Source organism: Rhinichthys klamathensis, unplaced genomic scaffold (genome assembly GCF_029890125.1).
Source record: "Rhinichthys klamathensis goyatoka isolate OS25496 unplaced genomic scaffold, OSU_Roscu_1.1 h1tg000132l_1, whole genome shotgun sequence".
Lineage (NCBI taxonomy): Eukaryota > Metazoa > Chordata > Actinopteri > Cypriniformes > Leuciscidae > Rhinichthys > Rhinichthys klamathensis.
The window spans coordinates 1,551,652-1,579,398 of NW_026606667.1; the positions used below are offsets into that span (position 1 = coordinate 1,551,652).

The window sequence follows — 27,747 nt, forward strand, 5'->3', positions numbered from 1 at the left end:
GCCAAGGTAAGGCATGTGAACTCTCGAATGAACGAACTTTAGGCTCTTTAAGCTGAAAGACTTTCATTCCTATTGCCGCCGTATCGAGCCTAACATGTGTCCCGTTTCCTTCTCTCTGAATGCGATGTGCGCTCCAGTAATTGTATATACAGTATGTAGGGCTCAGCTGGGGCCGACAGGCGGATATTTCATCTGAAGAAGAGCTCCTTTATTGCTCCGTGAAGTAAATACATCTGTGTGCATTCGATTTGTGAGAAATGTAAGATTGAAGATACGCCGCTGTCACTAGACAAAAGGAAAACAACTTAAAATAGGACGCTTGTGCTGTAAAGTGCTGATCTTCAGGAGCAAGAGTTGTGGAGGCAGGCGCGCGGACTTATGCTAAACTGCACTCGGGGAAACGCTGCTTGACATCTGTTATGAGTCGAGGTTAAAACGAGAAAGCTGCCATTTCTGACCTAAGTTTAGCAGCCTAAGTTGCAGCATGAGCAAAACTGCAGTTTGTTCCGGACATTTCTGCAAAAATGTATTCTTATTTCCTTTTCATAACATAAATCAGATGAGTAGCTTCTCTTGCATGGGAAATAAAACCGTGTTAACAAAGAATGAATGATCCTGAGAAACAAAAAACCTGATCAACATGCAGATCGCAACTCTCATAAATATTTACGTTTCACATACAAATTGTCTCTTTTTTTTTGTTGCTTTGATTACATTAGGCAATTGCAGACTTTAAAGTGCAATAATAGATATTTTAGCATTTATATTGGTTTTGTGGTCCAGCAGCGAAAAATCCTAACCTTCTTAACACTCACATTCGTAAAGTCGGCATGAGATCAAAATGGACAATTCTTGCTTTTTTTTCTTGCTTTTTTTTTATGTAATATTGCAGTATGTATTCTAAATAATTTATCCTTGCACATCATTATTATTGTTTAATATCCATGTGGCTACACTGTAAAAAATTATCGTGATTTTAACGGTAAAAGACTGTAAAAATGCTACAGTGAAAAACTGTTAATTGGTTGACAGAAAGTTTCCGTACTATATACGGTAAATAACTGTGATAGATCTAATGGTACATTTAATGTAATTTTACTGTAAAATACCGTTAAATTTACAGTTTTTGAAAGTGAAAAAGAGCAATTCATTGTATAATTTACAGTGAAAAAACGTAAATTGACATTCCCACAATTCCCTGCATGACACTTCACATTTGATGTATTTTTGTTAAAATAACTTTCTTCATAGTTTTCTTTTTCTAATCAGTTATGTACATTAGGGTTTCATGTTATATTTAATGTTGTTAAATTAATGTTTACTGCATTTTTAAAATTTCAACATGTTACCATGATGGTGTTTAGTATTAGTGTGAATGACACTGTGCAGCTTCTATAATAGTATTAATTCTCTTGTGGAAGAGCTGCTTGTGATGAGCTTTGATTGATCATGTGACTCTCATTTCTGCTGAGATTGGTGGTTTTACAATGTATTAGATTTTACAATGGAGATCAGTGTATTACAATGGTATAAAACAGATATTAATACTTCAATAGGACGGTAAATTAACATTATGTCAGATAATAAAATACGGTTTATTACTGTAAAATTTAAGTTAAGTCTGTAAAACCAATAACGTTGCTACCGTATTTTTGACGGTAAAGTTCTGGCAACCACAGCTGCCGTTTTTTTACCGTAAAAATTACGGTTTACTTTTTACAGGGTAGTAATCTTATAGCATCTCATCTCTTCTCTGATGACGAGGGCGGGGCTATAACCTGTCACTCACATGAGATCAGCCAATAGCAAACCACAATTCCTCACAGACGCAATCAAGCCCCGCCCACATTTGTTCTTGTTCCAGAAGCCTTTCACTCGATATTCGACACATAGAGGAGAAAAGACTAGCACGACTTCTACTTCATGCCAGTTTTACACATATTTACAGGCGAATCTCATAAAACATGCACAGGTCATTTTTCAGTGCAAAAGCTGAAGAAAAAATAACAAGAAATATCTCCTCAGTACAGCAATGAGATAATGTTATATAAATATTAAATATTATTATACTGTACTATATATTGTTGTATCACCTTTCATTTCTTCTGTTGTTTAATATAATTTAATTTCTGATGTTGCTTCCTACCCTTAAATAATGCTGAAAAACTGTATAGGAGTACAACTGATTATTTTCTTTACAATAATACCATATATTATATAATACAGTGTTATGGAAAGCGTATTATAATCTCTCACAAATATTTTGAGCACCCCATGTTTCAGTTTTCTTGAATTCCCTTTTGCAGAGTAGGCTTTGATTACAAAGTAATGAATACTAAAGTCAACATTATCTGTATTACGTTTATTGTTTTAATATATACACCATGTGACCTGCATCATATGATGATATTTTATTATGTGGTGATATTTTGAACACGTTGAAAAAGTCCTGCCATTTTTTTATTCTTCTTCAATATTTCATCTACGGTAACCTATTTTCAAGGAATATATTAAATTACATCAATTGTGTTGTTGGGTACATTGTTATGGTTTGCAATATGTTTATCATTATTTCAATTCAAATATATATTCAAATTTGAGGTTTACCTGATCAAGTAAATAAGTGGCTGGCCAGAAAAAGTGGCAGAAAATATAGTGTATAAATGATTAAGCTTGGCAAGTGGCAGATATATAATCTAAAACAAATAATAATTGTATTGAAAAAGCATTTTGTTTTTGTACCTTTTTGTTGATGTTAATTTGGAAGCCGGGACTTACTTTATCAGAGCAGATATCAAATATTATTTATATAATACCGGCAATCGTTCACTACACCCTGTCCTGTTCCAAAATCCATAATCCCCTGAAATTCAAAACAATTGCACTCCCTACACATACATAAAGGGCTAATGGGCTTTTGCTTATTACCAGCACACAATGTCGTTTGATTTTATTGTTGAGCAATCTAACTTTTATTATGATGGTGCTGCAGCAAGGAAATGACACGCTCTCTCTAAAAATATATACCATAAAACACATCAGACTATAACAGTTAGTTTGTCCATTAGCGTATGGAGTTTGATAGCCAGTAGCACATTGTTAATATTTCTTGTACAGCACCAGGTTTATTGTGAAACCTTTGCCTGAACTGAACCTCCTCGACACTAGATGGCGATACGTTTTTTAAACTTAGTTAAGTTGCCAATTAAAATGAATGTGCTCACCTGTGTTTAAGTTCTGGCCAATGTCAAGCTTCCTCTCTTTAACCTTTAAGCCTTAAGAGTTTCCTTTTTTAATTGTTTGACTTGAGTATTTCTGAGTAGAATTAACTCTAAAAACTTGACACTGACCAAAGAGTAAATTTTACACTGATTTCGAGTGGGACCAAATGTTATCTGAAACAGAGTCAAATTCAACTCTATAGGAGTTAAATTAACACTTCTGTTTTTACTGATATTAATGAAATAAAAGGCCACTTAAGTGTGTTTAAGCCTTAAGAGTTTCCCCTTTATATTGTTTGACTGAGTATTTATGTTTCATTCATTCAAGTCTTGGTGCTTTCCTACTATCTGTAATATATATAGATAGATACATGTTGAGGTTTGCATCACATAAAGTTGTCTAAATCTTCATTTGTTGGTGAGTCTACTGTTCTAGATAGACGTCTGGTTCTACATTACCAACATAATTCCTGTGGGGGAAGTTTTCTCCATGTAAACAGTGACTTTATGAGTAGTTATTTCACGTCTGAATGGGTGTCCTCATATAATGAAAAAAACAAAAACAAAAAAAAAAACAACCGGATGTAACAAGATTGGATTTGTATCCAATCTTAACACAGACAAGGTTTTTAAACAAATCTGATTTCACTGGTTGTTGTATATTTGTACATATTCTTGATTTGCAGTGCTGTGCATATGCCTCATATTTCCACTGCTAGAAATGCATGTTTGTCTTTGTGTCTGAGGGAAAGTCCGAATGATTTTCTGTGCTGACTCACAGCATGTTGCAGAGCTCAATAGAGCTTAACTCATTTTTAACCCAATATTCCTTTAATGTTGGGCTATGTTCCAAAAAAACGGTTTAATATGAAGGGTCCTCGTAAATCCAGCTCATGCCGTGATAGTTTGAGAGCGATTCCTGGAAAATGGAAGATTAAAGGTGACAGAATCACAGTTGGTTGATTGAAATCCTGGCTAAAACAGTCGCAGTGGGGTCCAAAAGTCTCAGACCACTAGTGCAAATGCTTGTATTTGTTTTATGAATTTAAATCAAATTGCATTATCAGCAGAACGATTTGAGTGACGAGTTGCATTGAGAAATGCATTGAGAAGCTTGTAACTTGAATGTGCAAGGCTCCAGTTATTTCAGCTGGACAAAAACAATCGGTTATCGGAGAGTCACTGTTTACATGAAGCAAACTTCACCCACAAGCATTATCTTGATAATGTCTAACCAGAAGTCTACCTAGAGCAGTATGAATGTAGCCTGGATGCCAACCGGACCACAACATCTGAGGTCGAGAAGTTCGGTCTGGACTTGATCCGTTGAGAACCATATACCCGAACCAAAGCTGTTCGGACCAATCAAATTGTCAGGGCGGGCTTTATACGATGATGGACAGATGATCAACCGTAACGTAATCATCCACGTCACCAAAGAGCGCTTGGGTTGAATTCGTCTACAACAAAGATGGCCGCCGCTGGAGAACTGAGATGTGTAGATTCAGCCGTCGCATCTGTTCTAGAAGATCTAGACAGCGCATTCATTATAAAAGAGGAACAGAGAACCGCGATCAAGGCATTTGTCGATCGGAAAGATGTTTTTGCCGTCCTTCCTACGGGATTCAACATCCGTCACTTACTCCGTTGCTTTGATTAGTTGTAGGTCGATCCAATCGAGTGCAGAGGCATTTTCTTCCCTGGTTCGATTGAAACGCCCCATAATCACAGCCAATGGAGCCGTATCAGACTCACATGCTGACTGGAATCTGAGTATGACGACGTCATATGTGTTGTTAACTTAAAAACCGTATTATATGGTTCAAGTGACCCATTTCTGATTTTTTCCTCCGATGCGGCTCTGATATGACCCAACAACATGTCGGCACATGGATTCTGATATTCTCAGATCGGTTTCAGGCCTCATTCATATGTGCAAATAAATCTGACATGAATCGTATACGTGCATCTGCATCTGCAATGCAAGCGGACAGATCAGATATTCCCTGTCAATGCGAGTCGTAAGTCAGTCTAATTCGACAGTGGCGATTGACTTCAACTCACACGATCACATGACTCTTCTCCGACGAAGGCTCAACCCAATGCTTTGCTGACCATTAAAGATAGTGTGTAAAGCAAAAGCTTGTATTTACTGTTGCAAATCACGCCGTTTTTACTTCCTTTTCGGCCTATGCTTTTCCGGGTAAGTACATCTATCTTGGGTTGTTTGGCCAAGTGTATACTGTAGTGTAAATGCAGATTTTGGATATGGATTACTTTTAAAAGAAGATGTAAGCTGGATATAGTCGGCCTACAGTAAATCTGTTGGTAAATCTGTCCATTAAGAGCATTTTGAGCTTCAATGGAAGAAAAAGAAAATCTCACAATTTGTTTATTCATAGCAGCCCTTACAGAAAAACCACATGAATTTCACATATGCACATGTTCACATCTTGTACATGTGTTTTCCACTTGTGAAAACATGTTAAAAGCATGTGTGATGTGTGTGGATCACATGTGAAATGGGTTTTGGACATGGGAAATGTGAGCTTTTGGTACATTCCCATGTTGAACAAATGTGATCACAGTTGAAAAACATGTAAAGTTCCCATGTGAAACCCATGAGATCCTGTGAAACATGTAAAATGCACATGAGAAACCCATGAGATCCCGTGAAACATGTAAAATGCACATGAGAAACCCATGAGATCCCGTGAAACATGTAAAATGCACATGAGAAACCCATGAGATCCTGTGAAACATGTAAAATGCACATGAGAAACCCATGACATCCCGTGAAACATGTAAAATGCACATGAGAAACCCATGAGATCCTGTGAAACATGTAAAATGCACATGAGAAACCCATGAGATCCCGTGAAACATGTAAAATGCACATGAGAAACCCATGACATCCTGTGAAACATGTAAAATGCACATGAGAAACCCATGAGATCCTGTGAAACATGTAAAATGCACATGAGAAACCCATGAGATCCCGTGAAACATGTAAAATGCACATGAGAAACCCATGAGATCCCGTGAAACATGTAAAATGCACATGAGAAACCCATGAGATCCTGTGAAACATGTAAAATGCACATGAGAAACCCATGACATCCCGTGAAACATGTAAAATGCACATGAGAAACCCATGAGATCCTGTGAAACATGTAAAATGCACATGAGAAACCCATGAGATCCCGTGAAACATGTAAAATGCACATGAGAAACCCATGACATCCTGTGAAACATGTAAAATGCACATGAGAAACCCATGAGATCCTGTGAAACATGTAAAATGCACATGAGAAACCCATGAGATCCCGTGAAACATGTAAAATGCACATGAGAAACCCATGAGATCCCGTGAAACATGTAAAATGCACATGAGAAACCCATGAGATCCCGTGAAACATGTAAAATGCACATGAGAAACCCATGAGATCCCGTGAAACATGTAAAATGCACATGAGAAACCCATGAGATCCTGTGAAACATGTAAAATGCACATGAGAAACCCATGAGATCCTGTGAAACATGCAAAATGCACATTAGAAACCCATGAGATCCCGTGAAACATGCAAAATGCACATTAGAAACCCATGAGATCCTGTGAAACATGTAAAATGCACATGAGAAACCCATGAGATCCCGTGAAACATGTAAAATGCACATGAGAAACCCATGAGATCCTGTGAAACATGTAAAATGCACATTAGAAACCCATGAGATCCCGTGAAACATGTAAAATGCACATGAGAAACCCATGAGATCCTGTGAAACATGCAAAATGCACATTAGAAACCCATGAGATCCCGTGAAACATGTAAAATGCACATGAGAAACCCATGAGATCCTGTGAAACATGTAAAATGCACATGAGAAACCCATGAGATCCTGTGAAACATGCAAAATGCACATTAGAAACCCATGAGATCCCGTGAAACATGCAAAATGCACATTAGAAACCCATGAGATCCCGTGAAACATGTAAAATGCACATGAGAAACCCATGAGATCCCGTGAAACATGTAAAATGCACATGAGAAACCCATGAGATCCTGTGAAACATGCAAAATGCACATTAGAAACCCATGAGATCCCGTGAAACATGCAAAATGCACATTAGAAACCCATGAGATCCCGTGAAACATGTAAAATGCACATGAGAAACCCATGAGATCCCGTGAAACATGTAAAATGCACATTAGAAACCCATGAGATCCTGTGAAACATGTAAAATGCACATTAGAAACCCATGAGATCCCGTGAAACATGTAAAATGCACATGAGAAAACCATGAGATCCCGTGAAACATGTAACATGCACATGAGAAACCCATGAGATCCCGTGAAACATGTAAAATGCACATGAGAAACCCATGAGATCCCGTGAAACATGTAAAATGCACATGAGAAACCCATGAGATCCAGTGAAACATGCAAAATGCACATTAGAAACCCATGAGATCCCGTGAAACATGTAAAATGCACATGAGAAACCCATGAGATCCCGTGAAACATGTAAAATGCACATGAGAAACCCATGAGATCCCGTGAAACATGTAAAATGCACATTAGAAACCCATGAGATCCCGTGAAACATGTAAAATGCACATTAGAAACCCATGAGATCCTGTGAAACATGCAAAATGCACATTAGAAACCCATGAGATCCCGTGAAACATGCAAAATGCACATTAGAAACCCATGAGATCCCGTGAAACATGTAAAATGCACATGAGAAACCCATGAGATCCCGTGAAACATGCAAAATGCACATTAGAAACCCATGAGATCCCGTGAAACATGCAAAATGCACATTAGAAACCCATGAGATCCCGTGAAACATGCAAAATGCACATTAGAAACCCATGAGATCCCGTGAAACATGTAAAATGCACATGAGAAACCCATGAGATCCCGTGAAACATGCAAAATGCACATTAGAAACCCATGAGATCCCGTGAAACATGCAAAATGCACATTAGAAACCCATGAGATCCCGTGAAACATGTAAAATGCACATGAGAAACCCATGAGATCCTGTGAAACATGCAAAATGCACATTAGAAACCCATGAGATCCCGTGAAACATGTAAAATGCACATGAGAAACCCATGAGATCCCGTGAAACATGTAAAATGCACATGAGAAACCCATGAGATCCCGTGAAACATGTAAAATGCACATGAGAAACCCATGAGATCCCGTGAAACATGTAAAATGCACATGAGAAACCCATGAGATCCCGTGAAACATGTAAAATGCACATGAGAAACCCATGAGATCCCGTGAAACATGTAAAATGCACATGAGAAACCCATGAGATCCCGTGAAACATGTAAAATGCACATGAGAAACCCATGAGATCCCGTGAAACATGTAAAATGCACATGAGAAACCCATGAGATCCCGTGAAACATGTAAAATGCACATGAGAAACCCATGAGATCCTGTGAAACATGTAAAATGCACATTAGAAACCCATGAGATCCCGTGAAACATGTAACATTCAAGTGTTTTTTTTCTGTAATGGAGTTCCCAACAATAGTCCTGGTAAATAAACGACTTTGATTATTACATATTGTTTTAAGAACAAATAACACGACCCAATTAAATACTGAATTATCTATGTGAACTTCACATCTCAAGTTACAGGATCTTCCAAAGGTTTGGTGGGAAACACTTTATTTCACAGTGTCCATTTGTTACATTCAGTAATAACAGCATAACTACATGCTACTAACTCAACATGTTGGCAATCAATATCACGTATAGTTAAATAAAAGAACAAGGAACCATAAGCGTACGTGTTCGGTGTGTCTCTAAACAGCATGTGAACACTGTTCCTCCTCACGGGCCGAGTCCAGCACAAGAGAGCAGTCAACAGTGATGTGTCACAACACATTACTGATCTAAAGCCATTTAATTATTCTCTGGTAACGCGCCTTTGGGCCCCGACTCGTAGATTTGCGATTCTTCATTCTCCTCAAAGTGATTGTGACCTTTCTGGCTAATCCGAGCGTGAGATCCGCAGAATGAGAAATCACAGCGTTTGGCCTGCAAACTGCGAGCGAGAGCCCGGGTCATCATTCGAGTCGGCGAGATCTGCTTGCTTCTGATCGGCTGCCGTTTAATCTCGCTCTATAAAGACGATCTGATTCTGAGCACAGAACTCCAGGGACGCCTCTATTGTTATTACGTGCCGTTTGCTACCAGCCGTCTTATTTGAGTCGCGCTTGTTCCCAGGCAACGGGACTATTAAGAGCGAGCTGTTAGTAATCAAGGCCGGGGCGTTTGTGCTTCGCCAGGACCATTTTCTCCAAGGTTTCAAGCCTCCTCGAAAATTTCGAATGATAAAACAATTGACAGTATGAAAACTAAAGCAAACATTACGATCTGAAAGCATATCATCATTATAGTGTATAACTGCGCTGTTATAGGCTCAGCACAAAACTGTTCCCAACCAGTCTGCAAACTAAATTACTCAAATTGGTGGAAATTAAGGAAGAAGAACACACTCATTTATCAAGATATGATTATGCACTGAAGGTGATTATTAATAATAATAATATTAGACAAACCGGCTCGCAGTAATTCAATTCACATTAATCTGTATTGCGCTTTTCACAATACACAGTTTTAAAGCAGGTTTACAGAAAATGCACAAGTCCACATTATAATTTACAGTGAATAACAATGAAAGTGTTGATGTTACTGGGTTTCAAATAGTAGCTATGCTTAAAAATACAATATGTTTGTACAGTATTTTTTCAATATATAAAAAATACGGTAACACTTTACAATAAGGGTGCATTAGTTAAAGTTAATGCATTAACTCACATTAACTAACAGTTTGTTTGCAGTGTTTATTCATCTTTGTTTATGTTTCACTTTATTTTCAAAATAAGGGGTTGTACATGTATATATATATATTTATTTATTTTTGTATCACCCTAATTTGCAGTATAGTCACCATTCCTACGGCTGGTTGTCCTAAGGTTATTAGTGGCTGAATATTAGCCATAGTGAACAAAAGTCTGAGCACAAATTGAAAGTATTATTTTCAAATGTTCTGTTTTGATTCCATGTGCGACTAAAGCTTAGAAGTGCTTATATCAGCAGTGCATAAATTATTGTATGAACAGAATGAACAATTATGAATGGACACTTCCGGAGGACTTCCATGGATTTTATTTATAGATATCATGTCCCTGTATCATTCTAAATGCACAACTAGTTGTTTTATAATACACTCTAAAAATTGCTGGTTTGTTTTAACCCAAATTTGGGTCAAATATGGACAAAAACAACCGTTGGGTTAAAAATATCATTTAAAAATATAACCCAATGGCTGGGTTTGTCCATATTTGACCCAAATTTGGGTTAAAAAGACCCAGCAATTTTTAGAGTGTATGCAATATGTTTAATAAAGTTTGTAGCTCATCTTGCCTTAGTGTCGTGTGCATTTTCTGGTAAATAGCTTCTGTGTATTCTTCTCTTTTGCTGTAATTAAATATGCATTAGTCATCGGTCTCTTCATAAAGCACTGAATAGGTCCATCTGGGTCAGCCTCTGTTACATATTTTATCAGTCAGAGCAAGACGCGTATTTGTGAAATCAACACTGAGTGAATCTGAACAGGAGGCCACGGGCCTTTGGCGCTGTTTCTGATTCTTGTATAATCCCAGCATTTGGACCCAATCAGATCTCACCGCATCGTGGGACAAAACATGACTAGACGGCCTTTATTTGGCATTATGTAACTTCTGACGGCTAGAAGTGAGAGTAGAATTAGACGAGATGACCCAATTCTCCACATAAGAGCAAGTGGCAGCCTGAGCGGCTCAAAGGCCCGGAGATCATTGCATTCAGCGTTCGCACTAGAAATGGACAAAACAAACTTTTGTTCAGATTACCGACATTTGATGGATGAGCCTTCCCAGTTCATGTGACAGCATTGCAGATGTCAGACAGATGTGATTGCAGATTTTTTGATTACATTTTTAATGAGAAGCGCAGTGAATTCCACTCTGTATTGATGCACGATTTAATTGTCTTGTCACAAGCAAGCCGATATCCTGCATTGACGGCTGAATTTGATGCTTCCTTCTGTTGGAGGAGACAGGGAAACACTGGGAGACACGATCCTCCATGGTCTCCGGTGCCGCCACTGTGTCTCCATGCCAGAGACGATGTGCCTGACAAATGCAAAAATGCATTTCCGTTTCCCGCACTTCACGAATCGAGCGCGATATTCATTTCAATTATTTAAACTACAAAAGTAAAATAAAACAAAAGTAAACTAAGGAGTCATGGCCCTGATCTTTTGACCTATACAGTAAGTGGTCTTTGTACCATTAAAACTGCAAGTTTCATAGCTTAAACAGTCTTCCAAATGCAAAATGGATTTCCGTTTCCCGCACTTCACGAATCGAAATATTGCCACTAATGACAAAACACTAGTGCTGTCAAACGATTAAAATATTTAATCACGATTAATCGCATTAATGTCATAGTTAACTCACGATTAATCGCACATTTTTATCTAAATGTCTCTTGATTTATTTTTGTCCCGTTATTTTTTTTCTCATTTTAATGCTCTTACCAACATGCAAAAGTGGATCGGCTTGCTTTGTGCAAATGTTTTTTATTGAAAACAACATTGACATATACTGTGTTCAATTTCACACTAACATTCTCACTTGGAGCAAATAATCTCTCACACAATGTAACACTGTCCATCAATAAAAGGGTGAAAGAAATACTGACGAGGTCCTGATATTGACGAGGGGGCAGAGAATTCGCATCTTGTGTGTGTGTGTGTGTGTGTGTGTGTGTGTGCTTGGCCATCATCAAGTGGTGTTTCAGACTGGACGTGCTGCGATGACGATAGCTCAGTTCACAACGACAAAACACACAGATCACTTTGGTCTCGTCAATGGAACCATTTGGCAACTTTTTAAAAGTAAACTTTCCATTCAGAATCTTATTGGCATCCATTTCGGCGTCTCGTGCTTGTCACCCACTCAAAGCGTAACGTTAACCTACTATTTGGCCGGCTCGCAAGCCCAAACAAGTGTGTGCGTCGTGCCTGTTGTTTTGTTTCCGGTCTAGTTAGATCCGCTTGTGCTTTGGTCTGGAAGCAACAAAACGTCCTCGCGCGGCGCAAGCCATTGAAATGAATGGGTTTCACAGCGCAGCGCCGCGTCCTGTCGCAAAAGCATGTGAAAAAAACTACAAAGTTTGCTAGGCCAAAAAGACCGTTAATCGCGGGATAAATAAATTGACGCCGTTAAAATGGGTTTGCGTTAACGCCGTTAATAACGCGTTTAACTGACAGCCCTACAAAACACAGTAAATATAGTCAACCTGTGGCAACAATCACAGATGTCACTCTTCCCACTCATGTTGAATTTATTTATTTAAATTATTTAAACTTCAAAAATTAAGAAAAAAAAATTAACTAAGAGGTCATGACATCTTTTTTTTCTCTTTGAACCATTAAAGCATCCTGCAAGTTCCGTAGCTTAAAACGTCTTCTCCTTGTAAACAAAGAATGTATTTAATCAAGCTCCAAAAACAAGTTTGTTTTGATATTGTGGGATTTGTGATAAACATTTGCATATGCCCCGCCTCCCAACGAATAGTTATACATCCTCCACTGGCCACTAGAGGCCGGCTGCAGAAGAGACTCAGTCCCATAGACCCGCATGTTAAAATGCCCAACTTTACAGCAGAAATAAACATGTTTACAGTCTGGTGCAAAAAGTGGTTTTGGTCTATATCGCTAATGTTGCCCTTCATGACGACTGTGAGAGGGGGAATTATTTTTATAACTCATCTGTGTAAATTATATCAAGCCTTAAAGTTCTGCATAATTAAGGGCGTGGCCACTTGAGTGACAGGTGGATTGCCGCTGATGTCACTACTAGCCGTTTGTCTGCTAGCGTTAGCGTCACGTCACCTCAGCTAATCCGCCTCGCTGCACATGTTCGTTTATCCGGGAGTGACGCGCGGCCAAGATGGCGACCGCAGACTCCGCCCACTTTGGGCTTCAGAAACACTACGGGTGACGTCACACACACTACGTCCATATTTTTTTAGTATATGGTTCAGTCGCTTGACGACTGATAGATTCTGACATACTCCTCGTGCTTGAGTCTCCCGACAACAGGACAAATGAACATTCACTTTCCGGTTTAAACAGCTCGTCTGCGTCTCTGTAAAGACTTCAGGAGGATCGCAGCGTCGGAAACAAACGGATGGGTAATTTTAATGCCGTCCTGGACTTTGTTTCGTAAACGAGGAGAGTATGCAAAGACACTTTTGTGAAAGATTGTATTGTATCTGACAGCAACTGCATCGCAAACCGTAAGTAAACCGTTTCATAATATGTTTTAAATGGATGTTTCCAAAAAAACTCTAATAGTGAGGGGCCGTTGATACTGTTTACTGTGCATAGACATTAGCCAATCATAACAGTGTCCATTTACTAACACGCCTTAAAGGGACAGTTCACCCAAAAATGAAAACTCTGTCATTATTTACTTGCCCTCGTGTCATTCCAAACCCGCAAGACCTTCGTTCATCTTCAGACCACAAATGAAGATCTTTTAAACGAAATCTGAGAGATTTCTCTCCCTCCATTGACAGACTACGCAACTACCTCTTTCAAGGCCCAGAACACCAATTTTCAAAATGAATTGTTCTCAATAAGATCTAACATCCATCCACAAATCTTTTAAATTGTCCTGGAAAGTCCTTATAATGAGTTGGGAATTCGTTATTAGGACATCAGGAACGTTCAATTCACTTTGGTCGGAGCAAGATGGCAGTGTATCCTTTCTACATTATAAAGCAACAATATTTTTTAATTCTACATCTACAAAAATATTAGTAAAGAATGTGCATTGGGTGTATTTTTGCTTTATGTTTTTATTACATTTTTGAAGGGCCTGCGCATTTAATCATTTTATATTCTATCAAAATTGTATCAGAGTTTTATTGTAAATGAAAAAAAAAAAAAAAAATTTAACAAATTTACAATCAATCCAACAATTTTTGTATTTTTGCTTTGTTTTTATTAGAATTTTGAACGGTGTGCAGATTTAATCATTTTATATGCTATCGAAATTGTACAATACTATGGTATTGTGTACATGCAACTTAGATAGTTTCATTGCAAATTAAAAAAATATATACATATAAATGAATGTACCATTTATTGCACCTGAAATATTTTCTCACTTGTTTAAAAAAAATAAAGGCTGCATCCAAAATCGCATACTTTCCCGACTATATAGCGTATACTTTATTACTATGATGGATTTATACTACACACATTCACACTATATAGAACATACATTTTTTTAGCGTTGTGAAGTAATTATTCATTTGATTTCAGACGCAGTCCCAGAGTTTCACAGTCATAATTATGTCTTTGTGAGGCCGTAAAATGCGTAAATACACTCTTTCCAACATGATTTGAATGCCCCATTTTTTTCTTTAATAAAGGAAAACGTAACAGAATGGATACAGTAAATAGGTCACGCACAGAAGAAGAGGGTGCAGAGACTGTCTCAGCAAACAACTCAAACACACTTATCAAGAGATGACACCTTTAGTGTGTGACACACAAAAAAGCTCACTTTCCAGCCTTTAGGGTCCATGAAGAGAGTATAACTCTAAGAGATGTTGGGAGTGAACTACATCTGACATGAGAGGAGAGAGATACAGTGAAGAGAGAATACAGAGACAGGGTGAAGGAAAGATAAAAGACGAGTGGAGTCGAACACAGAACGGGACGAGAGAAAGCAAAAACATACAACAGCAGAGACGTGGAAATGAAAGCAGAGACAGAACGGAGGCAAAACGGCCCGTTAGAATATCAAACACGAGACCCAGATGAAGTCTATCGCACGAGTCTCCGCTCGAAGGAAGCGCAGGGATCAAAGTTTGCTCTTGTGAAAGCTGAGAGTCTTTATTTGCAGGAGCTTGTCAGTCAAACATGTGGAGCTTTACTATGCAAAGAGACTGGAGGATATAGGAGTGCTATTATGAATTGTGTCGTGTCAGATCACATCGTGCCTGTCTGTCTCCTTTAGGACGCCGTTCCAGACACTTAAAAGACACTGGATGACAGTGTCAGCAATGGGGAAACGCTAAATGCCAGATTTCTTGACGTGAACGGTAAAATAGGACAGCGAGAGCAGCTTATGGACGCGCCGCACCAGCATCTCTGCGGTGGAAAGTTTGTTTCACGAAAATTGAGAGGGAAATTATTTATAAGGAGGTCATGCGTGAACATTGTGTCTGTGTGAGTGCAAAGCCATTTCTTTTGAAGTAACTGCAAGACACTGTATTCTTCATCATCATCATCATCATCAAATGTATTCGTTGATGCTTAAGACGTTTGACCAATGAGAGAGAATAAACACTGAACGATTAATAAGAATAAGGATGCATTGAAACTGCCGATTTCACTTAATGTCAATTGTTCTGCCTCTTTCTGTTGTTTTTGTCATTTATTTAATTCTGGTGCTTTTAAATGTCTTATGTATCCCTGTATGGCGTCCTTGAGTGCCGAGAAAGGCTCCTTTAAATAAAATGTATTATTATTATTATTATAGTAACTGGAGAATAAAAAAATAATATGTTTCCAGGTTTGAATATTTTGTCTATGTATCTTAGCGGTGAACAAAACACTTAATCTGAAATCAGGAGTATTGTGAAGGTGTTGTAGTTGTATAAGTGTAGTATTGAATGTATAATGAGTGTATGTCGATGTTTAATGTTGGTTGGTTGTTGTAAACATAGACACTGTTATGCAAGAAAAATTTCAGACTTGTTTGACAATAAAGTATAAGTATAAGTACAGGTGAAACTCGAAAAAATATGAATATCGTGCAAAAGTTCAGTAATTCAACTTAAAAGGTGAAATTGATATATTATATAGACTCATTACATGCAAAGTGAGATATTTCAAGCCTTTATTTGTTATAATTTTGATGATTATGGCTTACAGCTTATGAAAACCCCAAAGTCAAAATTAGAATATTGTGAAAAGGTTTTTATAAGCTGAAATCCACAATCATCAAACTTATAACAAATAAAGGCTTGAAATATCTCACTTTGCATGTAATGAGTCTATATAATATATTAGTTTCATCTTTTAAGTTGAATTACTGAACTTTTGCACGATATTCATATTTTTCGAGTTTCACCTGTATAAGTAATGTGGAACTGTGTGTGCTTCTGATGAAGCTTCTGATAATAACAGCGTTGAATCCCATAGAATCTTAAAAATAAAGGTTATTTATTGGCATCAATGATTCCATTAAGAACCCTAAAAACCATGGAATATTTCCATTGCATAAAAGGTTCTTTGTGGAAAATTACCTTTTATGGATTTTTTTTTTTTTATCACACTAAGAAAAAAAATGTTATTTTAAGAATGGTTGACTGAAAGATTATTTTGGAACCAAAATGGTTCTTCTATTGCATTTCTAAAAAAACAAAAACAAAAACAAAAACACCTTTTGGAGCGTTTATTTTCACGAGTGTAGAATATTTGATTAACAAATGATGTCCACGACAGAATCTGTTCAACACAGACCAAATAACATACGCCAGTTTTCCTTCATAAACCCCAGGAAGCGTTTCGCTGTACAGATGGATCTCAGCAGTGTTTTCTTCTTTTTCTGCTGATCCTTGAGACTGATATAACACATAAAAGACTAAATGGTTTTGTTTGTTTCCAAGCTGTACACTCATCACATATGAGAAATGACCAAGGTGAACGCATGCACTAAAGATGTGCCTTTCTTTGCAAAGTGAGTAAATAATGACAGCTTGCACATTGTTAAAGTCCCCTTGTGGTGAAAATCCAGCTTTTAATGTTGTTTATGTGTCTATGTGGTGTTTTTAATACGCTTAAAGCATGTGTAAGTTCATAAGTCGACAGCATTGCTGAGTATTTCCTCCTTAAAACTGCAGTGAACCAAAGACAGTCTCAAAAACACGGTTTGAAATCGCTGGTGTTTCTGACGTCACAAACGACCTTGTAACCAATCAGATCAACGTGTGATCGTCAACCAGTGGATCTCTGAGCTGAGGGAGTGAGTGGAGGCGGGGCTCATTTGCATATTCATAGAACCGCGCATACTAAATGAGGCGAGGGTGTCGAGTTACAGATATTTTAAGGAATGAAAAAAATATTTTCAAGGAAAAAAACATTTAAATGTGTAATTTTGGTGATCAAATATGAGTTTTAAGGGATACAATTATTGACTACAGGGGGATTTTAAAATAATAATTATGATGATGCATATCACACAGGAACAACACAATGATCATTTAGAGTTCACAAACTACTTGCATTTTCTTATGCAAAATATATATATATATATATATATATATATATATATACTTACATATATATATATATATATATATATATATATATATATATATAAGAAAGAAATATATACTGTATATAAACCTTAGCTCTGTTGAAATCCCTAGTGAGCTACAACCTACTAAGACAGCATCCTAAATTGAAGCTCATGAGTGACTGATCTGAGACACTTGAAAATGCACATTAATTATACAAATATTTATAATTGACATTTCTCTCTCCTTGTCTGGCATCTTGAATTTGACATTAGATCAAGGTTTTCACGGTACTTTCTGTGATTGCCTACTCCATAAAAGATGCACACAATGCCATGTGGACCGGTGTTCACCGGGACAGTGCTAATGCTGTCGAGTTAGGCAGTGTTCACTTGTTTCTGAGCAGATCCACTGAGTGCTGTGTCTCCAAGGCATCTTCAGTCACTGTTACGTGGAAAAACTCGATTTTAACGAGCAGAAAAAGAACTTCCTCACCTCTTAAACACTGTAGAAATGTTCATTTAGCTACTTAGAAGTGCGATTCTCACGTACACGTTACATATGGAGAGTGTGGGGTGATTTATGTAAGTGTCACTGATACTGACGGGTGCGTTTTCATGGAAACGGAAAGATATTATATCAGGAAAGAATAAATGCCAACGCCATTATTTCACTGTGGCTGTATCCAATGTTTAAAAAAAAAAACAAAAAAAACATTGTTTAATTTCCACTTCTGTGTCTATAAGCCTTCCGCTTCTCTAGATTGACTGTTTTCCCTTTTGCATTTAACGGGGGGAAATACTTGCGCTTTTGTGCTAAAAGAGTTCGTTGTACATGCATTAAAAAACTTCACTAGTCCAAAAAAAAAAAAAATTCATTTTAAATGAATGTGAATAGGGCGATGTGAGCATTATGAAACGCTAAACTCTCACATTCATTCATTCTCGACACATGAACTTTTGACGTTCAAGGAAATCATGGAAAAAAATGGTGTATCTGTGTTCTTCAAGCCATCTAGGTTATTTTCATAAGGATAATGTATACGTATAACGCTCGTATAGCCTTTATCACTGTAAAGAATACTATAAAATAATATAATTTCTGCTATTTCTTTCTGTGATAAGAAGCAGTTCACAGAAGAAAGTCATTTCAATCACTCGACTGGCGTTATAATGTGATTTTGGAGTTAAATGCTGTTATTCTCATAAACTGTATTTTGATGCTCTACTAAGCTAACAACAGTTTTGCAATTTAGTCTCCTCTAAATTCTTAAAAAAAATATTCCATAAATTTCAGAATTTTATCATTAATTCAGACGATAATTAAATGTGGGTTATTGTAATTGCTGTATGCAATGGTGTGATTCATTAAGAAAGCAAAACACAAAATAATCAAAGTTAAGATGAATGTGACTGATAGCATTGTTTTTCTATAGATATCACAATATATATTTACCGTGATTACAGCGTGAAATCTGATATTGTGACAGCCTGTAAAGCGTTTACATACAAGTGAGCATAAATGTGCGTAAAACACTACATAACACTATTATTCTGTGCCAAAAACTCTTTAGTGATGCCTTTAAATGTGACAATTGTTTGGCCCATTTGTTCACACAGCTGTAAATATGCTTACAGTAATAAATGCATGTTAAAGCACTGTCGTCATTTGCAATATCTCTTGATGACAAACACTGCAGGACATGTTCACACTGTACAACAGCTACTCTTAATTACACAATGATTAGACTGTGCAATATCGTCTTTTTTTAAAACAAACATCGCCGGAATGCAGTTTTATCCTGCAATGCACTGAAGATATATAGCACTATTGTATGTGTCCTCTGCAGTGACTTTTTATGTTATTATCCTGAAAGCTTATTTTTTAAGTCAGTGCACACACCAAGTGGACGCATTCTCGAAGAAAAGAACAGCAGTTGTGCTGTGAAAGCTCGTAAAAGTACATGCAATGTCCATTAGCACCATAAATCCAGTGCATTCTTCGATTAGGACTTCTTTCAACACACTACCTTATCACAGGTGCCACATTAACAGGTATGCATACTCACAGGTGAAACTCGAAAAATTAGAATATCGTGCAAAAGTTCATTTATTTCAGTAATTCAACTTAAAAGGTGAAACTGATATATTATATAGACTCATTACATGCAAAGTGAGATATTTCAAGCCTTTATTTGTTATAATTTTAATGATTATGTCTTACAGCTTATGAAAACCTTTTCACAATATTCCAATTTTGAATTTGTTTTTTTGCTGTAAGCCATAATCATCAAAATTATAACAAATAAAGGTTTGAAATATCTCACTTTGCATGTAATGAGTCTATATAATATATTAGTTTCACATTTTAAGTTGAATTACTGAAATAAAAGAACTTTTGCATGATATTCAAATTTTTTCGAGTTTCACATGTAACTCTCGGCAAAATCCGTCGTTTTGGAAGTAAAATTGGTTCGTGAAGACTTGTACTCTCACATCAGCAATGGCCAATCGCATGTCTGCACTTTTAGGGTTAATGCATAGATATCATGGACTAACATGCATTAAAGTGCTCAATTATGCTATTTTAAACGCAAGGCTTCACCTGTTCTCCTACAATAGGTTTACATGCATCAAAGGTAAAAAAAAAAAACTTTCATTTCCAAAAAAAGTTTCATTTTCTCATTGAACATCGCCACATTTTTCAACGATTCTCAAACCACTCGTCGGATGATTCAGTCTCTCCTTTCACGTCTGCAGGGATTCTGCAGGTTTGGGGTTTGATTTCATTAATGCATGTTAGTCCATGATACCGGATGCATTAACTAATTCGACCTTATTGTAAAGTCTTACCTCTTTATGTTTCAAGGATCTTTGAAAGACTTCCATAGGCAACAACAGAAATCATTGCTCCACAAGAACTACAGCTCACTTACACACACACAGTGCAGCTCATTTAACATTCAAACACAATACAAAATGAATGTAACATGATTTGTTTGAAAAAAACTGAATACTAAGATTGCACTCAGTCTCAAATTGCAATTTCTTCCTAAAAGCAGTATTTCAGAACAGAACTACAAACAAATTCCCTTCAGAAACGCCCATGATTTTCTCCAGGCCTGTTTTAAAATCCTCAAGGTTTTTGGTGAGCGTGGGAACCCGGCAAGCATCTGATCAGATCGAATGCATATCGTCCCTCTCTGAACGAGCAGAACTGAATGCTGGATGTGCTTTGAACTCCATTGAATGATAAAACAGGTTCACACTGAGGCCAGCTCTTCATAAGCCATACGAATCTCAGCAGAAACTTCATATACGGACACGAGCTCGAGTCGATTATTAAGTGCACTCACCTATAAATCTTATACCGGGTCGTGAATCCTTGGCGAAATCTTTCCATGAAGGATAGGTACCCCTTCGAGTGGTGGAAAGGGCCACGGTCAGAGATGAGCCAGTCAAACTGCTTGGTGACATGCTGTTCGTTGGCCGAGGGCTCTTGACGGGAAGACTGGACTGTTATATGGTCCCATATAAACAGGAGGTAAGTGACTTCAATGAGCCTCCAGTTCATGCTTCTCTCTCGACCGCTCTCTGCTCATTCTCGCTCCATTCTGTGGAGACCTGCAGGACGAGAACAACACACAACAACATTTCAGCATGTGTTATGAAGGTTTACATGGGAAAAAATCGGTTTCGCTTTATTTTACATTTACATTTCATCGTTTAGCAGACGCTTTTATCCAAAGAGAGAACAATAGAAGCAATCAGACCAGCAAGAGGGCAACAAGTGCGGTAACAAGTCTCAGTTAGTCGAGCACAGTACACATGACAAGGTTTTTTTATTGCTTGTTTTTATAAGAAAAAACTAAACAAATAGAATAGAATAGAAAAGGTAGTGCTAGTATTAATGGTGCTGACCAAAAAGATGTGTCTTTAGAAATGTTTTGATGGTCACTTTTAGACAATCTGTTGACTACACGTAAGGTTGCACTTTCATGTCTACTAACTCTCATTAGAGTATTAGTAGAGTATTACTGGTAGGGTTAGGGTTAAGAATCAGTTGATGTGTAGTTGCAAAGTTATTTATTATATTTATAGACATTTAGTATATACACTCACCTAAAGGATTATTAGGAACACCATACTAATACCGTGTTTGACCCCCTTTCGCCTTCAGAACTGCCTTAATTCTACGTGGCATTGATTCAACAAGGTGCTGAAAGCATTCTTTAGAAATGTTGGCCCATATTGATAGGATAACATCTTGCAGTTGATGGAGATTTGTGGGATGCACATCCAGGGCACGAAGCTCCCGTTCCACCACATCCCAAAGATGCTCTATTGGGTTGAGATCTGGTGACTGTGGGGGCCATTTTAGTACAGTGAACTCATTGTCATGTTCAAGAAACCAATTTGAAATGATTCGAGCTTTGTGACATGGTGCATTATCCTGCTGGAAGTAGCCATCAGAGGATGGGTACATGGTGGCCATAAAGGGATGGACATGGTCAGAAACAATGCTCAGGTAGGCCGTGGCATTTAAACGATGCCCAATTGGCACTAAGGGGCCTAAAGTGTGCCAAGAAAACATCCCTCACACCATTACACTAAACTGACTCCGCCAGATGGATTTGCTCCGCATATCCATCTGGAAACCTTCCGTTGAAGTAGTTTTGGTAAGGGCGAAAATACTGGTTAGCTGATTGGCCTATGTTGGTGATAGACGGGCCAAATCAACCAATCAGATCAACGAAGTATATGACGTACTAACAGAGCGTATCTTTTCCACTGAGAAAAGCCTCCAGAGCAGTGTTTTGCTCTTCTTTCAGTGAAGAAATACTCTGTAATTCCGATAAAACTTGCTCGATAGCCACGCTGATGCTAGTTTCATCCGCTGAAGCCGACATGTTCTTTAGACTGAACTGACGCGCTTCTCGTTGCGTCACACCTCAACCCGCCTCAAAGCCAACGCTGATTGGACGTTCGTTTGGTGAACTGCTCCCAAATTTTCTTTAACGGAAAGTATCCAAACTGATCTGCGAGTGAAACCTTGAAAGCTCGCGAGATCAGGATGGTCTCACGAGGCTACCATTACACCACCACCACCAGCCTGCACAGTGGTAACAAGGCATGATGGTTCCATGTTCTCATTCTGTTTACGCCAAATTCTGACTCTACCATCTGAATGTCTCAACAGAAATCGAGACTCATCAGACCAGGCAACATTTTTCCAGTCTTCAACTGTCCAATTTTGGTGAGCTCTTGCAAATTGTAGCCTCTTTTTCCTATTTGTAGTGGAGATGAGTGGTGGGGTCTTCTGTGGGGTCTTCTGCTGTTGTAGCCCATCCGCCTCAAGGTTGTGCGTGTTGTGGCTTCACAAATGCTTTGCTGCATACCTCGGTTGTAACGAGTGGTTATTTCAGTCAAAGTTGCTCTTCTATCAGCTTGAATCAGTCGGCCCATTCTCCTCTGACCTCTAGCATCAACAAGGCATTTTCGCCCACAGGACTGCCGCATACTGGATGTTTTTCCCTTTTCACACCATTCTTTGTAAACCCTAGAAATGGTTGTGCGTGAAAATCCCAGTAACTGAGCAGATTGTGAAATACTCAGACCGGCCCGTCTGGCACCAACAACCATGCCACGCTCAAAATTGCTTAAATCACCATTCTTTCCCATTCTGACATTCAGTTTGGAGTTCAGGAGATTGTCTTGACCAGGACCACACCCCTAAATGCATTGAAGCAACTGCCATGTGATTGGCTGATTAGATAATTGCATTAATGAGAAATTGAACAGGTGTTCCTAATAATCCTTTAGGTGAGTGTATAACTATACAGGTGAAACTTGAAAAATTAGAATATCGTGCAAAAGTTCAGTAATTCAACTTAAAAGGTGAAACTAATATATTATATAGACTCATTACATGCAAAGTGATATATTTCAAGCCTTTATTTGTTATAATTTTGATGATTATGGCTTACAGCTTATGAAAACCTTTTCACAATATTCTAATTTTGAATTTTGGGTTTTCATAAGCTGCAATATTTAACAAACTTTTAATAATATTTGGATGAAGGGTGAATGTGTAAATGTTGCAGGCCTCTAGCCAACTCTAGGTGCTCTGTTATTGACAAGCATCAGTTTTATTTCCGAACTGCCGTGATACGTACAATAACCAATGTAATAAAGCGTAGCAGATTCACGTTCATCAGTTTCTTATAAAGATAAACACACTCTCAGTGCCACTCTCTAGGCATTTCACTTTGAAAGTGTCATGAAACATGCAAGACTCAACGTTTTTCCAGTGAGCCTGGGTTTAATGAAACCTAATCTTGTTGGCATAACCCGCAACAGCAGCCCGATATTTTATTTTATTATCCGTTTAATCCCGCAGTCCTCGTGGCAGAAGGCCAGTGTGCAGAGCTCATGCTAACCTGACTCGCTGCCCTTTTCACAGATGAGGATGGATTACAAACAGGAGGAACAGCCTTCACTTTATTCAGGCTAATTGGTGGCATGATAAGTTCAGGCGGGGGTGAGTGTCAGTGTTATGATGTGTTGTGACATGGGTTTGGTTTGTGGACGAGAACACAGCGCATCTCCTCTGTGGGATAATTAACACTGTGCGTGCGCTCGCACATGAATTTATTGCATTAGCTTCATTTATGCAATTAAGTGGTGCATACTGATATCCTGCATGAAAGTCAGACGCACAGGAGTAAATGCGCTCATGTAAAAATAATTTGTAAAAGAGACGTCAACATAAAAAAATAAAAAAATTATAAAAAGTCAAGAAAACATTTTTTTGGTCACATTGTCTTGCAATTTATTTTTTATATATATATATATATGATATTTAATTAAGTGCTGATGTTGGTCACTAGGTGTTTGAGTCATATACAGTATATTAAGGTGTTTTATAATTGTATTAGTTGCACCTGACATACATTTATGTGAGTTTGATGTGATCACACTAATTATTATCTTGTTATTTTGCACGATTAATACTGCTTGAAGAATGCAAATCATTTGATCATTTATATTTTTGAGTCAAGAAAAACACATTATGTTGTGCCACTCCAATCTTATTACATCTGTTCCAACATGCCAGGTCATAATTCACCTCAAAATGGAAGAAAATGAGATAATTCTCATTACTGTAATGTAAAAAAATAAGTTGTAAGTAAATATAATACACTGTATAAAGTCGTAACCCTCAGCGAACTCGATTTAATACATAAACATTTTATTTTGCTGCTATAACTTAATGTATATAGGTTGACTTGAATAAAATAAAAATAGTAGTATTTGTTGTACTGAATTGAATTTCTGGATGAATATAATGACTGTATTACAGTAATGAGAATCAAGTGTTTTGCAGCCAGATTGTTTTAAAGGAAAAAAATGCTAAATGTTTTGGTTCTAAAACTATGCTTCACTGTCTTTATTTTATTATATGTAATTTATGGGCACAGGCCTTATCAAAGGCAAAAGATATGCGAGCTTAACACGGCCAGCCCGTGTGTATGCTATTAAAATGCGATGTATTTCCATATCACAGCACATGTCACCGGCACTCTTTATGACTGTCTCTCCTGCAGCGAGTTATGATGTCGTGATAAGAACATTTTCATCCGTAATGATCCTCAAGATCTTCCCCTCCAGCACTAGAAGCCCAAACCGTGTGTTATTAAAAGACATTCACCTCCTCGTGAAGCGTCAGACCGCATGACGTGACAGAATGAAGCTGAAACTAACTCTAACTCTGTGACAGAAGCTCAGTTGATTTGCTCATGTTGCTTGTCATGTTTCCTCAGAAGTGTGTACATTATATTGTGCATGCAGTTGTATAGCTGATGCAACTTGCCTTTTTAATACATTTAGTATAAGAATAACTTTTGTATTTTAATTAAAATATGCTGTTGTCAGTAGATTTGAGACATTTTTAAACATCAAGATTGTTTGTAGTTGTATTAGTTGCACTTAAAGAGGACGTTGTCTCCATGTTCATCTTTCTAGTGTGTAATGTCGTTGTTTTAACATGGAAAAGTTTTCCAAAGACCCTCCAGTGGGAGTTCTTCTCTATATCAGTGTCATACTAGAGAAACTCCTGAAACGCCTCCATTGTAGTCTTGAGTTTCTTCCGGGAACGAACACGTCAGAATATGCCTCATTTAAATAATTAATATGCAGAATAAAGGGGCGGGGCCTGGTTGAGTTAGTTAGTAGTGTGTTAAACATGGTGGTTATGGGGCGGGACATTTCCCAAACACACTCGAAGCGCTCGACCAATCACAACACGCTGATCCAGCCGACCAATCAGAGCACAGTGTGCTTTTCAGAAGGAGGGGCTTCATAGAGACAGGAAGTAAACAGAGCGTTACTGACAGACTGGGAAGAGAGGAGCCGCAACAATGGAGAATATGAGGAGAATAATCAACATTCAAGCAGGAAAACCTGTTAGAGACTGAAAACGAAATCAAGACTTTGAAATAGTTTGATGCAGTTGGCCTAATTAAGATTTTTCTATTTTTTTGCAAGAATAATACAGCCAGAAAAAAAAAACTGATCATTTATTAAAATGTGTTCCCCAATGTGTTCAATGTAATAATTTAGCTATTTTTGTTAACTTATGCATTAATATTAAAAGGGGTAGCTTTTATGCAAATTATGTGTAGAGTAGCTTGTAGTTTGGGAAGCTAATTACATGTTTGTGTTTTCACTGTTAATAAAAAACTTGACCTTTACCCACCTTTCAAAAAATTATGAAACATTAATGATTTATACCATGCATACGTCCATAATTAACATTCCACAGGCAAAAAAATAATTGCATTATTAATAATATCTGCCAATGCAAACACAGAGCACGAATCATGTAAATTTATGGATGTTACCTTCTTACAAACATCCTAGTCTTTTCAAAGGCGTTCGCAGGTCTTTATACGGGACATACATAATTAAGAGGTAGATATGCTAAGAGCTCCAGGCAACTAAATGCAGATTAATATTCTCTCTTCTATGCAATTACCTAATTGTCAATGAAATCCTTCCTTCCCACTTCCATGCGGCTGTTTACAGCGTTTAATGAATGAATGAATGAAGATGTTCGAGTCACACTGAGTTCTGGAAGTGGCACAGATGACAGATGTGAAGCTGAGCGACTAACGAGGGATCCTTTAACTAATTACTTCTGACTAATTTGAGGTTGCCTGTCATAATGTAACAATGCATCATTTTACTGAAATTAAAAACGTGGAGAGGGACATATTAACCCTTTGAAATCTGCACAGCAAAGGGAAAAGTTCATTGCAGTAGTTTCTCCAAAGGTCACTGACAGATCAGCAAAAGTTAGTGTAATTCCTGATGATATATATATATATATATATATATATATATATATATATATATATATATATATATATATACTGTAGGGGTGTAACGATACCCTCATGTCACGATTCGATATCACGATACGATATTATTGCGACACTCCAAGATTTCCTTGCTTCTCACTTACTCTCCTCACTTACATAAATGAACTATAGTGTCCTCCACACACTAGTAAAAAAAAAAAAATTCAAAAAAGATTAGTGCTGTTAAACAATTAAAATATTTAATCGCGATTAATCGCATTAATGTCATAATTAACTCGCGATTAATCGCACATTTTTATCTATTTTAATGTCTCTTGATTTCTTTTTGTGCCATTATTTTTCCTCATTTTAATGCTCTTATCAACATGGAAAGTGGATCGGCTTGCTTTGTGCAAATGTTTTTTATTGAAAACAACATTGGCATATACTGTGTTCAATATCACACTAACATTCTCACTTGGAGCAAATAATCTCTCACACAATGTAACACTGTCCATCAATAAAAGGGTGAAAGAAATACTGATGAGGTCCTGATATTGACGAGGGGGCGGAGAATTCGCATCAGCTGTGTGTGTGTGTGTGTGTGTGTGTGTGTGTGTGTGTGTGTGCTTGGCCATCATCAAGTGGTGTTTCAGACTGGACGTGCTGCGATGACGATAGCTCAGTTCACAACGACAAAACACACAGATCACTTTGGTCTCGTCAATGGAACCATTTGGCAACTTTTTTTTTTTTAAGTAAACTT

At 37.5% G+C, this 27,747-nt stretch overlaps 1 protein-coding gene across 1 annotated transcript in view; it reads right to left on the bottom strand.

Annotated features, from left to right (window-relative positions):
- Positions 1-27,747, bottom strand: part of brinp1 (bone morphogenetic protein/retinoic acid inducible neural-specific 1) — a 232,577-nt gene that overhangs the window by 154,460 nt on the left and 50,370 nt on the right. Inside the window, exon 2 of the mRNA XM_056256742.1 lies at positions 20,976-21,243. Coding sequence (XP_056112717.1) covers positions 20,976-21,193 — 218 coding nt within the window. The 5' untranslated portion in view covers positions 21,194-21,243. The remainder of the gene's footprint in view (positions 1-20,975; positions 21,244-27,747) is intronic.